The 18279-nt window shown below is 34.7% G+C and overlaps 1 protein-coding gene across 10 annotated transcripts in view; it reads right to left on the bottom strand.

Moving 5' to 3' along the window:
• Positions 1-18279, bottom strand: part of Pde10a (phosphodiesterase 10A) — a 508658-nt gene that overhangs the window by 70523 nt on the left and 419856 nt on the right. For all 10 annotated transcript variants that reach the window (XR_013424690.1, XR_013424691.1, XM_040283551.2 and 7 more), the window contains 5 exons: positions 8232-8372; positions 6099-6254; positions 4742-4792; positions 2618-2676; positions 693-744 (listed from right to left, as the gene is read on the bottom strand). Coding sequence is in view for 8 of the 10 variants with exons in the window: in XM_040283551.2 (XP_040139485.1) it covers positions 693-744; positions 2618-2676; positions 4742-4792; positions 6099-6254; positions 8232-8372 (459 nt within the window). In the remaining 2 variants the exon portion in view is untranslated. The remainder of the gene's footprint in view (positions 1-692; positions 745-2617; positions 2677-4741; positions 4793-6098; positions 6255-8231; positions 8373-18279) is intronic.

Here is an 18279-nt window from a genome sequence, read left to right as displayed (position 1 = left end):
GAATATTCCTGTCTAACTGCCTTTAGCAAATACTGTCTCTTCAGACATAGCACAGTCTAAAAAAAGCAGACTACTATGCACCAGTAAACCTCTAGATGGAGAAACTCCTACTGCAGAAGATTACTGTACTCTGAAATAAATCAGAAAATTCAGAAGAAAAATGAGCTTCCACCAAATCACAGAGCAGGGCTCAAGTGGTGTCATCCCCAAGGCACCACACATTGAGTGAGGACTGGAACCATTTAGATAGGGAGGGCCTCAGCATTAGAGCAGGAGCACTGGGAAAGATGGCGAGGGCTCTGCTCCACAGAGCTTTCAGCTCACAGTGCCTGCTGACCTCTTAGGAGAGAAATAATTGAGATTAAACTGAGTAGAATAAAATTTAAGAGAATCCACTGGGACTCTCCAATATAACCTACATGGAAGAGATGTTTGGGAGAATATAAAGAGGAACCAAACTCTTTTCAAAGTACAGTTCTCCATTAAATAAAAAAAAGTTGAGATATTTTGTAAAATGTTATCCAAATTTCCTCCCCCAGATTTCAAGAGAAGTGACAAACAGATGTACACAGATTTTGAAGTACCACATTTTCATATTTCATAGAGCATGTATGTCTAATATACATAAAACACCATTAAGATGTGGATCTAACGATTAAATAGAATCATTTTCAAGACAAAAGGCTACCTACCATGATGTGTTCAAGTAGAGAATCTATTGCGACTATATTATCAAAATATGTTCTGAAAAAAAGCAACATAATCTAATAAGTAATTTCCTTTAGATCACAGTACACAGTAAATTTGGAATGCATTTTCTGGATTTGTCTATAAAAGTAAAGATATATATCATTTGATTTTTTTTGTAGAAAAACAATATTACTTGAAGATACAAATCAAACTTACTGCATTCATAGAAAGACTAATTTCAGCTGTTATATTCGTAATTACATTATTGCTAAGTACCAAAATGAAGAGAAAGCTGAAGAATTTCAATAACACTAAGCAGGACTAAAATTGGACCAACCATATTTAATATTCTCATGAATTAATTTTTATTTAATGACCTGAAATAAAAATAACTGTCCTAAATCTCATCAATATGGCTAAAATGTAAATTATCACTGAAAGGCTGGACTTAAAAGTTGCTTTCATTGTATTGAGAAAGCAAGAGAATTCATTTGAGAAGAAATATCAGAATATAAATAATGATTAAGATCTAATGACTATATAAATAAAATACATTCCCATTATTACAAATGGCTAGTAAATGTTTTAGAGGTATATGGCATATTTATTAAAATGTAAACCCCAAAAAGGTGAGTCAACTGGCACAGGTTATAGGAGAATATATACAAGCACACACTGCTTTCAGTTCAGGTGTCTATAAATTTAGCAATATTCTCACAGTTAATGATTTTGATTTAAAGGACAAATTATTCAGCTTCAAATTACTGAGACTTAGAACATACTTGACTACATTGTACTCCTAAAGAATACACTACCTAAAGAAGATGGGGACTCAAATGAATTTCCTATTGGGGAAAAACAGGAGGGAATAAAGTGTCACATCAGACATCTGGTTGATTTTGGAACAACTGCAAAATATGCAAATACATTAGCTAAGGAAGGTGTAAAAGTTTCCTTTCTATGTGCTTTGAAGTAATAAAATCATGTGTCCTGGAGATATAATGTTGAATATTCTGTTTTCAAGCAGGTAAGTCAGCTTAGATGACCAAAAATAAAGCTTCTTCAAGTCCACATTTCCCTCAGTTTAGTTTTCAAAATAGAGGTATAATGTGAACTCGTACATTCTATTTGTGAAGACTGCAGTATTTTTTGGTGGGTAAGACTTCTATGTGTCACTACAGAGATGTGCAGAGATAATACACCTTGAAACTGCTACTGAGGCCAAGACTAAACAGGCAACCTTTAGTACATGCCTGGGAGGACATGACCCCAAGTTACCATGTCTGGGACATGTTTTAAGTTTCAGTGATTTATGAGAAGTCAGATAAATAGAAGATTTCTCATGTATCAAGCAAAACCAATAGGAAAATGAGTTCAATAAATACTTATCTATAATTGCTTTCATTACTAGCTCGAGGGAGTTTAATATATGTCTAAATTCAGGGAAATTGAACATTTTCTCAAAAAAGTATCAGAGACACTATACACAGAAAAGTTAGCAATAATAACATTAATAATCTTGTTTAAACTGACATTGTTATTTATGTTAGTACATAAAACTCTAGAGAGGACTACTTTTTAGGAAAAAATATTTAACTATATATTTTCTCTCCTTCTGTCTGTATTCTCTTACAAAAAATACTCAGTAGCTTTAATATGTTCTAAGAATCTATTTAGAAAATAAATATCAAATTGAATATTAAGATCGTCATATATACATCTGCAATCCTTTGCATACAAAATAAACATGTATGAGGATATGATTCTGTAATCCAAATTATGATGAATGATTTTTTCCCAGTTACTCTTATAATAAAGCCCGATCTTTAGTTAGTGGAGGGAGCAGATAGTGATCTACCACTACCAGGACCTGCACTCAAACCACTGATCACAAAGGGGTATTATACGCCTGGAAATGAGCACTTACTTTGATACATCGAGGAGAAAGTCATTCAATTCAGTCTGTTTTGCAAGACCTCTGCACACCTGCCATATTAAAAAAAAAATAGAGTTTATTAGTTACTAATGATTTCTGTTTATGGAGAATAAAATGTCTAGAATACCATTAATAACAAAATCACTTGGTTTACAATATAATAATAACACTAATAATAATTAATATTTATCGAGTACTTAAATGTGCTAAACATTGTTTTAAGTATCTTATTTTTATTATCTCTGTTAATCACCATGCAATTCTAGAGGTTTGGGATTTGCACTTTGTGAGGCATAAAGACGTGTACAACGTTAGGATCCAGAAATAACATGTGGTAGAGTTAGCATTCAACTCCAGGTAGCCTACCCAAGTTGCTCTTTAAAACTACCTTATAATTTTTAAAAAAAACTGTAGCTGGACACATATTCTACCTATACTTGATGATCCAAGAAGTCCTGGCTACTCATATTATTATCCTGCAACTCTTCTATTTCTATCAAACAGTTTCTCATCAACCTGAGTTTGCTGAAATGATATTAGAAAACCCAAACAACCAATAAATGAAGGAATAAATGAATGAATGGAAGTTAGAGAAAGCAAAGACATAAAGTACTATATTGCTGCTATGTTCCTGAACCTTAAAGTCTAGCAATGAGGAAATTTGTGATTTTAGTTAATTTGTGATTTTAAAAGTTAGAATTAATGCTTCACTTTTTGAGTTCTTTATATACCCTAGAGATTAATGCTCTATCTGATGTGTGAAGGGTAAAGATTTTCTCCTAAGATGTAGGCTCTGTATTCACCTCACAGATTGTTTCTTTTGCTGAGAAGAAACTTTTTAGTTTGAGTCCATCTTATTTATTGATTCTTGATTTTAATTCTTGCACCACAGGAGTCTTTAAGGAAGTTGGGGCCTAATCCCACATGATGGAGATTAGGATCTACTTTTTCTTCTATTAGACACAGTGTCTCTGGTCAGAATGGTAGTTATTATGCATTTAAACAATAATAAGAGTTGGCGAGGATGTGGGGAAAAAGGTACATTCATACACTGCTGGTGGGACTGCAAAATGGTGCAAGTAATATGGAAAGCTGTATGGAGATTTCTTGGAAAATTGGGAATAGAACCACCATTTGACCCAGCTATCCCTCTTCCTTGGTCTATTCCCAAAGGACTTTAAAACAGCATACTACAGGGACACATCCACATCAATGTTTATAGCAGCACAATTCACAATATTTGAACTGTGGAACCAACCTAGATGCCCTTCAATAGATGAATGGATAAAAAAAATGTGGCATATATACACAATGGAATCTTACTCAGCAATAAAAGAGAATAAAATCATGGCATTTGCAGGTAAATGGATGGCATTAGAGAAGATAATGTTAAGTGAAGTTAGCCAATCCCCAAAAAACAAATGTCAAATGTTTTCTCTGATATAAGAAGGCTGATTCACAATGGGATAGGGAAGGGGAGCATGGGAGGAATAGATGAACTCCAGATAGGTGAGAGAGGTTGGAGGGGAAGGGAGGGGACATGGGGTTATTAATGATGGTGAAACGTGATGATCATTATTATCCAAAGTACATGTGTAAGGACATGAATTGGTGTGAATATACTTTGTATACAACTAAAGATATGAAAAATTGTGCTCTATATGTATAATAAAGAATGGTAATGCATTCCACTGTCATATATAAATTTAAAAAGAATTAATTCTTCACATACTATTTACTTTATAAAATAACTTAGAAAATAAAATCATTAAAATATCAAAGCAACTCTCAGTAGATTATCCCTAGGTTTTCAATGAGAAATAAATACCATAGCAGAACACATACCATTTATTGCATAAATTATTTATCATTTCTATGTATAAATATGCACATACATACATATATAAATATATACATACATGCAATCACAAGATGCTTAAGGCAGAGAGTAAGTGAATAGAAGATTAAATTAACATTTTAAGAAGTAACAAAATATTCTAAAATCCCAAACTAAGCATGAAGTTACTTATTAACCTCTATTCCAGTCTCCAATCCTTCATTAAAAATAAATGGTCTTTCCTAGGAAGGCCCTGTAAAAACATCTCAAAGACTCACCTGCACCTGATGTATTGCTACTGAAGCCCAGGCAAGATTTGCTGTTGCAACCTAAAAAAAAAAAAAAAAAAAAATTAAAAGCTCATATACATATATGCTTATATATTTATATAAAACAAGTTTTTAATTAGTCATATGTAGGCATCTCAAAATGAAGAATTTTCTGAGGTTACTGAGCATTTGTATAGTTTGCCAAACACAAAAATGCCAAATATTAACAAAGTTGATCTTATATTTCCTCTTATATTTAAATGACTTTAATACTCTCTTGTCCATCCATGTTTGATAAAATGGAACATAACTGATTTTAAGAGAGCTATAGTCAAATAATTCCAAAATAAAGTGATTATTTTTCACGTTGACAAAACTACTATTGAAAAGATCTCTAAAGACCACTTTAAAATGGTGTGACATTTCTTAGAAGCCCAAATCTGCGTATATACGTATTCTTCTTTCACCATTTATTCATTTAACAAATATTTCATGGGTGCCAGGGACTCTTCTAGGAGACTTATCAGTAAATAACAAGAACAACAAAATGGTTTCTAGTATCCTGGGGGAGAGAGCAAGAAAAGAGAGGAAGGGTCCTGGGGCGTGTATCAGTGACAGGTGCCACAGTGACAATGAAGCAGGGTGGAGCAAAGTGCCACTGGATGGAGCTATTTAAATGCACAGCAAGGGTTCAGGGCAGCCCTCTGGGAGGTGCTGAATTCTGAGGAGGCTCCTGAAGGAGGTGCTGAGCTCTGAGGAGGCTCCTGAGGGAGGTGCTACCAGGGAGTTGGGGCCAGCACATGCCAAGCAGGGTCTCTGAGCAGCAGCCACAATGCCCAAAGGTCCAGTGTGTGAAGGAGTCAGGGATAGCAGGAGTAGCAGGAGATGGCTCACTCAGGCCAGGGATGGGGGGTCAAGCTAGTGGGGACTTGGTTCTTCCTGGACATGGGAGGCACACCATTTTCATAGTGGGGTTAGTATTAATAAGCTGATTCCAATTCAACAAAATGGAGAATAGAACTCATTGTTTTTCCTGACATATGTGACGTTAGAAACTTTTCTCAGGACACAATCAAGGAAGAGGACATTTTTAAGAAGACAAACACAACAAAAGTAAAAAAACTCCTCAAAATCATCCTACTACTTTGTTTCACATTATGACATACTTTTTCTTATGGAAAAACTACATTTCTAATCTACTCAGTCTCTACTATAAATAACTGCAGGACAAAAAGCCCAGATCTTTAAAACTACTAGTATTAGTATCCGTATCAACACAGGGTTAAGCAAATTGTGATTTCACATTTCCCTGGTGCCATCAGGAGCTGGTGGCCTGAAGTCCTAAGTGGCAGCTCCTCAGGCTCACCTCCTGATGACTGAGGCAGAAGGCTTCCTTGCCCCAGTGCCGATAGAGCTCAAGAATACCAATCAAATCGCCAATCGCAGTGACAATTGGCAAGCAGAGAACAGACTGGATGCGAGTCCCTGATTCCAGTCCAGTACCTCTTGGGAATCGTTCATCCTGAGAAGAGGAAAAAGACATAAATTCAGTGAAAGAAAAAGAATCATTATGTTATGGCTCTTATTTCTGTGAAATAAGATATTTATTTCATGGAATGATATTTATAACTGATAATAAGCAGTCTTTGCTAAGTGAAACCAAATCATGATAGTTACAATAAACCTGATTTTAAAAAAGATTATTTTTTGCAACCTATACCCCAATACTACTCCAATGTGTCTTTATCCTTGCATAGTATAAATTTAATAAATAAATGACGTGTCAATTTTGAGCAATAATAATAATGCAAGTAATGGCGAAGGCTGACATTTTTTCTTCTCATTCTATGCCAGAACTGTTCAAAGGCTTCACAGATAAAACATGAGAGTAAAAATTAATACCGATGTAAACACTGCATGAAGACAATTAAATGTAAACATTTCTTTTCTTCTATGTTTAAGGTTATTAAAGTGCATGTTAATAAGTTATTCTCATTGAATCCCAAAGGCCCACATTAAGCATTTCAACATCTAACAATTATCAATTACATATCATAACAATAGAAACGTGCTCTCTGTCTTTAATAATTTTCTACCTTAGCAAAATCACTCAAAGGAATTATAGGAAAATGGAATGAATTAATGCCCCCAAACACCAATTCTATGGGTTCAGTTTCTACTGTCTGTAGGAAGCTATTAGGCATGAATTAGAACTTTTTAGGAATCAAGAATAGCATGAATCTCTACTTGTAATTTACAGATCTTTTAAAATTTTGCATGTATAAAAGAACATTTTCAAATGAGAATCTATATAGAATCTACTTTTTAATCTCTCTCCTTCCTCAGTCTCTCATATTCTCCCTCTCCCTCTCCCTCTCTCTCTCTCTCTCTCTCTCTCTCTCTCTCTCTCTCTCTCTCTCTCTTTCTCTCTCTCTTCTCTCTTCTCTCTTCTCTCTTTCTATAAAGTAACTAGTTACCTGATTTTTTTTCAAGGTCCTATAGTGGCAAAACTAACATTAAAACCCAAGTCTATATTCCAGTTTAAAGTCTGTACCTCTTTGTAGTAACATTTCATGAAAATGCCTGTGTGCACTTGGAAGGCTGCATTAAGGGTTCCAATTTGTCATGTCTCTTGGTAGTCATGTTCTCTTTTACTGCCCTTGAACACCAGGTCTGGGCCTGCTCTTGTGATCTGCACTGGCTACTGGGAGGGCAGCCAGTCTGAGTTAGGCACATTTCCACTTCTTCCCTGGCACTCCTGCTACCATCCTAAGAACATACCAGGTTAGTCTTACCAGAGGAGAGGGAGAGATAGTGGAGAGGTGAGGCCATCGCAGTCAGCCAGCAAGTAACTTCTGGCCAACAGTGAGATCAGCTGAAGGGGACAGTGGAAGCTCACAAGAAATACCAAGTGGCTACTATATGGTGCCACTAAAATTTGGGGTGATTGGTCATGAGGCAAGAGCTAACACATTTATGTATACCCTGGCAAGATGTGAAGCATGAAAGACTGATCATTTAATATATATTAAATATAATACATGGATATCAACATATACATGAGGTTTAATCATACTGCATGTACGGAAGCATGCAGTCTTCAAATCCAGCTACTAGTGAGTATACGACACCTAATTTTCTGGTGAGGCACAGTGGTGCAGGCCTGTGGTCCTAGCAACTTGGAAAGCTGTGGCAGTAGGAGTGCAAGTTTGAGGCCAGCCAGAGCAACTTAGCAAGACTTGGTCTCAAAATGAAAAATAAAAAGGGTTGCACGTAGTTCAGTGGAAGAGCATCCCTGGGTTAAATCCCCAGTACCTGCCACCCCTAACACCAAAAGATTTGATTTTCTGCATATAAAAGTTAATTTATATATGAATTCATTTAATGAATTTTGCTTTAATTTTTTAATAAAATGGCTCAAATTATATGTCAAAATGATATATCATCTTAATTGAATCTTTCAGACTAAAACTGTCACACAGAGTTAAAAGCCCTTTACCCCAAGGATGTCCTCTACAAGCAGTGTTTTCCTGGACTTGGCCACATAAGCAGAGATGGTGGTGCCCTGGGTAATGGGCCCGGCAGGGATGAGTCGGGGTTTTCCTTCCTTTATCCCAGGTGGTGTGAACACACACAGACTCTAGGAAGAAGAGAAGAACATGTTTTATAGGCTCTCCTGTACCTTCATACAGTATGGAAAGCATTCATGGGAAGTCTGTGAACCCGTTAAACAGACATAAAAGGAGGAGAGGTGCATTGCTTTGAACCAGCTGGAGCAAGTGGGGTGAACTGTCGCTCCCGGGACTATTTCACACAATGTACAGGTGGAGAGAGGACTTAAAGGATGTGCAGGCACAAAAACCTCGTAAAATAGCCTCTATTTTGGTACCTGAAATGTGGAAAATGAGAAAAAGGGCTCAAGGTTCTACCCAACCACAAAACCAATACTGGATCCCACTCCTTGGGGACTGGACAGGTATACCTGAAGATAGATCAGCAGCAAGGGGTTTGGTTACATTTTTCATTATCAATATCATTTCCTTATTTATCATTATCATTTCTTTCCATGATTTTTTTAAGGCTCAATTATTCACATTGCTTAAACTGACTATCCTAAAAAATTACAGATTCAGAATATTCTCAATGAAAAATCTGCCCTTCTCTGAAAAACCAATCTTGGCAGTCTTTCCAAATGACTGAGTGGAAAGCAGTTTTTAAAAAATAAATCCATTTTAAAATACTAAAGATAATTTATTTTGATAAAATCCAATCACATTTTTAGATTGTCAATTGACAATCAAAATAACTCATCTAGGGTTGGCAGGCAGTGTTGTAGTGTGGTGGGGTGGCATCAGGGTTTCTACTCACCCCAAAGATGCTAAGGTTCAGGTAAACTGCCCCTACATTTTATTTACCCTCCTCTTGATTGGACTGTTGTAACTTAATGGTTAAAGACTGGCAGCAGAAGGTACCAGAGGATCCCCTTAACCTAAACACACTCCTACAACTACTTACTGTGACTGAGGTAGTTCTAAGGGTGAGACACTGAGCTAAATGCTTTTTAAAAATATTTTTTAGTTGTCAATGGACCTTTATTATTTTTATTTATTTATATGTGGTGCTGAGAATCAAACCCAGTGTCCCACATATTCTAGGCAACTGCTCTACCACTGAGCCACAACTCCATCCCTAAACACTCTTAATAATTTATCAGAGAAGTAGTTTTTAAACTCTGTAATATTAAAAACTCTTTTTGGGGGTATCTTTCAATCACAGGAGAATGAGCCCTATAGACCTGAGCTCTTTGGCTAAGTCAGTAGGGAACAGGAAAGCAAAATTTAGAATTAATCCTGGCAGCTTTAAATGTAGTACCATTAAAAAGGACCAGTGCATAAATTCAAAATACTTATATTCACAAGAATTAGGACTGTGCTTAAAGAGTACTTGCTATTAAATAAAATGCATGTGAAAAAAATATATTTAAATGGGTCTTCTAAGTAGGATTAAACTTTGGGTATTTAAGAATAAGGTATACTCTTAGATATAAAAAATCTAAAGAGATGATACAGTTTTACCTTATTCATTTTTTAAAAGACTAGTAATCAGTGCCACTGTTTTTAAAGTTAATTTAATTCCATTATATACCAATATATGTGTGGCAAAGAAGAAGTGAGACTATGATTAGATTTCTGTTTATCATTGGCCAAATACAAGCCAGGTATATTCTTACAAGTGAGAAGAGGAAAGAAAAAGGATTCAGGAGCAGGAAGAAGAAATGGTTGCAAGAAAAAACTACAAGGCTGTATGTGGTGTGGTGGCATCAGGGTTACTACTCACTCCAAAGATGCTAAGGTTAACCTGAAAAGAAAAAAAAAAAAAAAAACAGTATTGCCAATCTTTTCTCAAACTGCGAGAACGTTAGTTATGAGAAGGATGCTGAGCAACTGTTCCTTTTCTCTACCAAATACAAAACTGCAGGAAATGCACTTAAATTGAACCGAGGGGTTCAGATAACTCTTAATGAAGAATGTCCTATGAATACTAATGGAAAACACGATCTGCAGAAAGCTTCCAACAGTAGCTTTGGTTTTGATTTTTGGTTCTTTCAGTCATAGTGTTGGCTCTGTTTGTTGAAGACATGTAACACACATCGCTTTTGGATAACTCAGCTTTCAGTCTTTAAGTTCAAATTTAGCTGTATATTCAAGTTATACTCAGCTACGTAATTCAAAAATGGTAGAATATATTATACGTTCCTAAAATTATTAAATAAGTATTTATTTAATATTATAATACACTTTCTGCCTCTATGTAGGGTTTCTATAGGAAGCACAAGAAATAGATAAGCAAAAACTGTACTGCAGGGTATGTGGGAAGTCATTTCATAGATTTTTAGGCTTGCTGGAAATGAAAGGTTGAAAAATCTTTCAGTTCTGTCCTATACCTGCATCTTCTCCATGCAGATAACAAATTATCAAAAAGTAAACAATTCTACTTATATTGCTAATAAGTTTATGATTTCTGTTCTGTTTGTATATTTATAAAGCAGAAATGTTTCCAATGAAGATCTGAGAGGCACTGTTAACAGAATATTGAAAACACTGCAATTTAAATGCCAAAATCTCTGGCAGAAGGGAAAATGAGGGGCAGCCTAGGAACACACACCTGGCTCTGGTGCATTTCCATACCTACACACTCTCTCTCTTTGTATTAGTGGCTCCCTACTCTTTTTTTTTCAGTTCACTTCACCTGTTCAACATCTCCTGTCAGTTCTGATTGAGGATTATTCACTGGTTAGAATTACATGTTTTGGCACAACACAACCTTTATGGTTCTTGTAGTTGAAAGAAATTATAGTTACTATAGCAAATAAAAAATACCAATAATGAACCTCTAAATAAGGGCTGACTATTACACATATTCAGGGTTGGGAAGAAGCTGATTAAATCTATCCTTATTTATTTCACAGAAACTGTCCAATGGAAAGCCACATATTGAACAGTTGCCTTTTCCCACTGATAAACTGGCGCATTTGACATGCACTGAATCTTCACAAACACATGGGTTTGTTTTGAAGTCTCAATTCTCTATCACTAGATAATTTCATTTGTGTAACACACTGTTTAAGTTACTATAACTTAAAAGTAAATTTTGTGATTTGGCAAGGCAAATCTCACCTTAGTTCTTAATATTTCAAAATAATCATAATTTACTTTATAAGATATATTTTGCATTTTTCATTGGTGAAGGGTCTGCATTAATGCATTAATAATGACTGTAAATAAAGTCTTAAAAATTTCACAAAGGAGATGGGGAGTTCACTTTTCAAAATCAGTCAAAGTAATTTTTGAATAAGGATTTGAATGGGATATTCAGATCAAAAAGATAACAAAAAAATGTTATACTCATTATTTTCATAGGAGGATAAATGAAAACATCACCAAACAACATTTTGTAACATGGTAAAACTCTCATGTACATATATGTTCATAATGTCCAATTTATTTATAAGATCTGATTTTAAATGAAATGGGAAAATCTGATGTTTCACCTGATAAACATATACTGGCATCTTTTTTTCCATACACAATTCAAAGATCACTTCACAAAATTTCATTTTACTTCCACTCTTCTCCAGTTAAATTTTAGAAATATTATTTTAAGAAGAAAAAAAAATAACCGTAAGATATATATATATCTTACTGCTATTTTCCCTAATAGACACTAGATGGCACTGGATAGTAAACAAATGTAGATTCTGTGCCTATGACTGACTGAGAGCAACTCCTCCCCCACTCTTATCTGGTCTTGAAATATGGACAGCTAATTTTGCACAGTTCTTAAAAACAGACTTGCTAGAGTTTATTATGTAGTTGAAAAAAAATCACACAATTACTATAAGCTACCAGATCTAAGTACAAAGAATGCAATATCTTCAGGCAACTTTTAAAAATTATTACAGATAAATTTGGATTCCTTTGCTCTCCTTTTTTTGTTATTTTTTGGTGTTTGTTTTTCTAATTTGTATCCCCAAAACTAATTGAAACGTATTCTTCCCAGTCTGGGAGTAATAATAATAAAGTAATATAAAAGTGAAAAAGTCTATGCACTTAGAAGAGGTATGTATTGGAGTAGAAAGAGCACATCTGGTCTTTGTGAAAAGCACAGAAACTTTGGAATAGAGCCTCTGGAATCACACTCCAGAAAAGACTTCAGGTTTTGACTAGGAGCTGTAAGAACCTGGACAGTCACTTAACCGTACTAGATACCTTGGTTAACTTATTAGTAAAACGAAAAAATTTGATTATTTTCAAGTGTCTCTTTTAGCTTAATAGTCTATGAATCTAGGGGTTTTACAGGCATCTAATTGTTCACGTTCACAAATTTTTAAAGGATAACAACTGTTTAACTAAGCTAAATAATAAACCCTATAAATTAGGTAGAGGTTACTTAAAAATAATCAATATATGAAAAACTTTCAGTGGCCTTTTAAATTGAAATTTTTAAGAGTTCACACAGTTTATGGCTTTTGTAAGCAACTCATGGATAACACAAGAGAAAGTATACTGATGATATAAAGCATGCTATATATCATATATGGAATATATGATATTGGACTGTGTGACTAGTATAAATAAATGAAAATATTAAAACTGAAGCAAAAATTTAATTATAGAAAATTATTTTTGTTCAAAACATATCTCAAGGATACCTCGTTTATGTCAAACACTGTTATATGTCCAGATACAAAATAATATTGTTTCTTTGAATAGCTCCAGATTTCTCAAATACTTTCTTTTGCCCTCTTCTTATCTACTATGTGAAAGGTCTTCAAATACACACTCAGTCTGTTTTTACATGATACAACCCCTTCAAATTCAAGACCCCAGTGCACCCACCATGAACTTCTCACTGTTAGCATGTAGGACCATGTACTGGGAAACTGCTGATTTCTTTCTCTCCCATACTGGTTATCCACTTTGGGGCAGAGCAGTGAGTTTTTATTTATATTTATATGCTCAGCAGTTTAGCACAGGTTTTTTTTTTTTTTTTTTTTGTACTTAACAGTTGTTTAAAATGATTTGTTGAACAAACAGCATCCTTGATATAACACTGAAGCAATAGAGAATATTAAGGTTTGTCAAGTTTAAGAATCTGCCAAGCTCACAGTTTTAAAATGGTGAATACATTCCCAAATCCAGAACCAAAAGTGATTGCTTCATGGGAAGCAATCCTTCTCTATACAGGTTTCGAAACAGTGTGGTGTGCACAAGCATTCCAGAGGGCTACTCGGCAACACGTGGGCAATGTGGGTTCAGGAACTGAGAACGTCTGGTTTGCCAGGGTCACCCTGACTTGGCACAGGGCTGCACCGTAGCTGCTGCTCAAACACAGCCGTATAATAAATGTCCTACTGGTCTTAGAAAGGTGATGTTATAACACTGTTTTCACCTTGTTCCTCAGGCACTAGATTATTAAGGTTTACATTGTTATTTAAAACAGATGGGGCAATTTATATGTTCCCTGAAAACTGTCCTATATTTTTACATTTATTGGTGCAAATATCCCCTAAAAATTAATCATTTTCACTATATCTATTGTTTTACTCTTTTTAATAAACATATAATCATGCCTTCTCTCTTTTAGTTAACAGTTTGTCTATGTTATCTAAGATATTTGGGCTTATCTAGGTTTTATTTTTTTCTCTCCAAGGTTAAATGCATAAACTCCAAGAGAATAGAGATTCTTTAGTGCCTAGAATAGTGCCTTCCCTGTGGAGGCCCCCTATAATGTATTGACATAATCAATCAACTTATTTTTGTTCTCTTATTTATTAATATTTCAAATATACATATAAAATGCTTAACAGCTTAAGTATACATATATTTTCCATTGTGAACAATTTATTCAGAGATTTCAAAATATCATAATTAATTTCATCAAATATTACTCTCTAAATATTCAATTAAATATATTTGTCACTTTTCTTTGCACAAGGAGTTACTTAGTATATTGTTTAATTTCCAAAATTGCTTTTCCTTTATTTTTAGCTATGTAGAAATCCTAAGAACTCTTAAATAGAATAAGTGCATCAGAGTTCGGGGACAAGTCCAGAAAAGACCAAGTTAGCAAATTCTATAATACCATACTATTTACCATATATGCTATTTTAATAAACCTAAGCGATGATATTAGTAACCTCCTTCTCATCGTATTTGTCATCTGTCAGAAACTAAAAATAATATTGTATTTTCATCCATTTTTCTTGGTTTGTTTTCTTGGATTGTTCTGCTTCATAAATTTTAATCCATAAAATATCTAGGGCACAAATTTCATTACAGCTCTACCTTCATTGTATGATAAACCTTTAGCACATAGAAGAGATCTTCTTCTCTAAGTTAATGCTCGAGTTTAATATTGTTACTGGCCTCTGCTTTTCTTATACCTGTGTTTTCCTGTAGTAGAAGATAGTTTTGTTTCCTTTGGATACTAGGGATTGAATCCAGGGACCCACTGATCTACAGTCCCAGCCCTTTTTATTTTTATTCTGAGACAGAGTCTTGCTAAGTTGCTTAGGGTCTAACTAAATTGCTGAGATTGGCTTTAAACTTGAGGTCCTCCTGCCTCAGCCTCCTATGCTGCTGGGATTACAGGCATACACCACCATACCCAGCTTATTTTGTTTTTAATCCTAAAAGGTTTGGGTGTTTTTTTTAACAGCTGGGTCTAGCTGACTTATGATTTTGTTGTAATTATATAAAGAGTTCCACAACTGATGTGGCCTTTTTCATTGTATTGGTGGAATTTTGACTATTTACATATTATTGAAATTATATTTTATTATATCAATTTAAAAATTATTTGACTCATTTATGAAAAAAAATAAAAACTCTTGTAAGTGCAAGAATTTTACAATTCTTCGAATCTTGTTCTTAACTACTGGTATTTGTTAACACAGACTAAAATCATAATATCAACATATTAGGTTTACTATAATTTGGTACAAACCTAAAATTTTTTATTTGAAATGTGGGTTAAGACAGATTTTCTAGTAGTAATTTAAAATCCAGAGGACATTTTTAAAAGATTGATAATGATCTATAATGTTGCCTTTCATGTAAAAAAAAAAGTGTAAAAAAATGTATACTTATCGCTCACTCATGCAAAAAAAAAAAAGTCTATATATTTATTTAATATAGTTAACCTGCACTTTAGAAGTATATCAACTTCTATTCCAAGCAATATGGATTAATGACCCTCTTGAAAAAATAAATTTTAAAATTACTTAGAGGTTAGATAAAATGCATTTTAGAAATACTTTAAAATATCCCTAATCTGAGGCATATGAAAGGAATCCACAAAATTCTAAAAGCAAGTAAATAAAAGAACTCTATAAGGTAGCCAAACCTTGAGGCTGGTGTTTCTTGAGGGTATGAACCAGATCACAGATACACATTGATCCTCCCCACAGAGTCTCCCTGGTGGGTAGGAGACAAGAGAGAAACTGGGAACTTTCTATGCAGGAAGTCTCCTGGGAGACACCAGCACAAGACCAGGGAAGGAAAGAGACACCCCTTAGCTTCAGCAAAGGATAAACACGCTTACCACTGCAAAGCAATGCAAGGAAACAATACGATCTTGATATCAGTACTAGAAGGAAAATAAAAATCTCCTCAGGGAAATTTAAAATTATGCATCATGTTGATTCAAGACTTAAATATATACCACTTTTAATCTGAAAAAAATCTCTACCAGATCATTTAAAATGTTTCTAGATGCTATCTTCAGTGACTAGTAGAAACAAAAAGTAGAAACAAATGTATCTAACACTGGAATGAAGCAGAATGGAACTTCAAAGCAAGTATCCATTTAAAAAGCTCAAGGAAGAACATGATTGGGGGCGGGGTGACTGAGATTGATTGAGATTGATTGATTAATTACAGGGCTTGGTGGCACACTGCTCCAGAAACTGAGGCAGGAAGATTGCAAGTTCAAAGCCAGCCTCAGCAACAGCGAGGTGCTAAGCAACTCAATGAGACCTGTCTCTAAATAAAATACAAAATAGGCTGGAGATGTGGCTCAGTGGTTAAGTGCCCCTGAATTCAATCCCTGGCACAAAAAAAAAAAAAAAAAAAGAAAGAGAGAGAGAGAGAAAAAAAGAAAGAAAAGAAAGATAAAGGAATAAAGGGGGTGGGCAGAGTTGAGGAGAGAGAGGGAGGGATAGAGAAAGACCATGAAACACATGAGCAAATAACATACCATGCATACAAGGAGAAAGAAATGAAGGCAAAAAACTAACTTGGAAGAAATATGACAGAGATACCATTAATATACTTCAAAAACTAAAATTCCAAGAAGCAGAGGAAAGCTTGAAAATATATCTAGGGAATATAAAAGCTATGATGGAAGAACTGCAACAAATCACAACAAACACAATCCCTTTGAGAGTCAGTTTCCAAGATACAATTCACCCACCCGAACTCTACCAAAAGCATATCTCAAGAGAGTGCAAGAAATCAAGATACATTTAGACAGATAGAAGGAAGAGACTTCCTCCCAGCAGACGTCTCTGAGGGGTGTTCTACAGGACGGACCAGCTCCTGATCAAAGAAGGATGGGCTCAGAAGGGAGCTGCCCTGCACCAGCAGGCTCATTTTCATGGCTCTCACCAGTTCTATGAGGTGAACAAGTAGGGTCTCGGAGTTCAAGGTCCAGATTTAGCAAAGAAAAAAAAACAGATGAGTTTTGTCTCACCTGTCCACCCTGATCTGAAGAAGGGCTGATTCAAGGGAGACAGCATAGGCAGCCCTGCAGGCCATCTCAGAAAGAGTAGTAAGACATGAAGGCCCGTGATGTCAGTGAGTCAATCGTAAAAATAATGGAAAATTGTATAATTTTCTAAGAGGAATTCTTAAATAAGCCAGGCACAGAAAGACAAGGTCTGTATGGTCTCCCAAGGACTCTCCAAGAGCTGACCTCCTAGAAGTTGAGAGCAGAACAGTGGTTCTCAGAGGATGAGAGTGATACAGGGAGAGGCTGACCAGGGGAACTAAGTGGGACAGGGTAAGATACAGCAGGGTGACTGCAGAGAACAACACATACTCCAAAAGCCAAAAGAAAAGATTTTGAATACTTTCACCAAAAAAGGGTGATAAAGGTTTGAGAAGACATATTTAACTTGATTTAAATATTTCATAATGTATACATGTATTGAAACATCACATGGTACCTCATTAATAGCTTTAGTTTCATGTCTTTATGTACCTGTTAAAATAAATTTAATTTGAATTATAAAAATAAATAAGCCCTCACCAAATTTTTGAAATAAATTTTTAACGGGGAAGAGTAATATCCACTTGTTGCTTTGGTAGGTTAGCCACTTTAAAATATTACTGCTGTCTAAAATACAGGTTAAAGTGCTTGGAAGTGGTAGTAAATCTGAGTAATACAATTTAATAAATGTTCTTGTCCACTGCTTCTATGAAAGGCTCCCAGAGAGGTGCTAGAGGAATGATAACATTGGCTGGCAGAGGTCCTTGCCCTACAGAATCTTTGAATCCTGTAGGATAAAAAGCTTTAGGAAGCTATTATAATACCAGGGGAAACAATGGTTGTGGAATGAAGAACTACAAGTTAATTCAATCAGCCCATACATTTTATGCAATTACTTTCACTCTTTGTATTTTTAATGTAAATTTTTAAATTTATATATGACAGCAGAACGCATTACAATTCTTATTACACATATAGAGCACAATGTTTCATATTTCTGGTTGTATACAAAGTATATTCACTCTTTGTATTATTATATTATTCAAAATTATTAGAGATCTTAGTACACTATCTTCTCTACTTCTATATACATGTTACATGTCAATGGTATTTTGATTATTTGAGAATGCAGGTACATTCATTTAAAAAATTCATCCCAAGTCTCAAATAGCAGTGCCTACCATATAAGAAATACACAGTAAATGTACAATAAATTTATAAGTGGATTTTAAACTGAAAACAAAAGCATTATTGACTAAGATTATGCTAAAATG

This window comes from Ictidomys tridecemlineatus, chromosome 8, assembly GCF_052094955.1.
Source record: "Ictidomys tridecemlineatus isolate mIctTri1 chromosome 8, mIctTri1.hap1, whole genome shotgun sequence".
Lineage (NCBI taxonomy): Eukaryota > Metazoa > Chordata > Mammalia > Rodentia > Sciuridae > Ictidomys > Ictidomys tridecemlineatus.
This window is presented reverse-complemented; position numbering and strand designations above follow the sequence as displayed.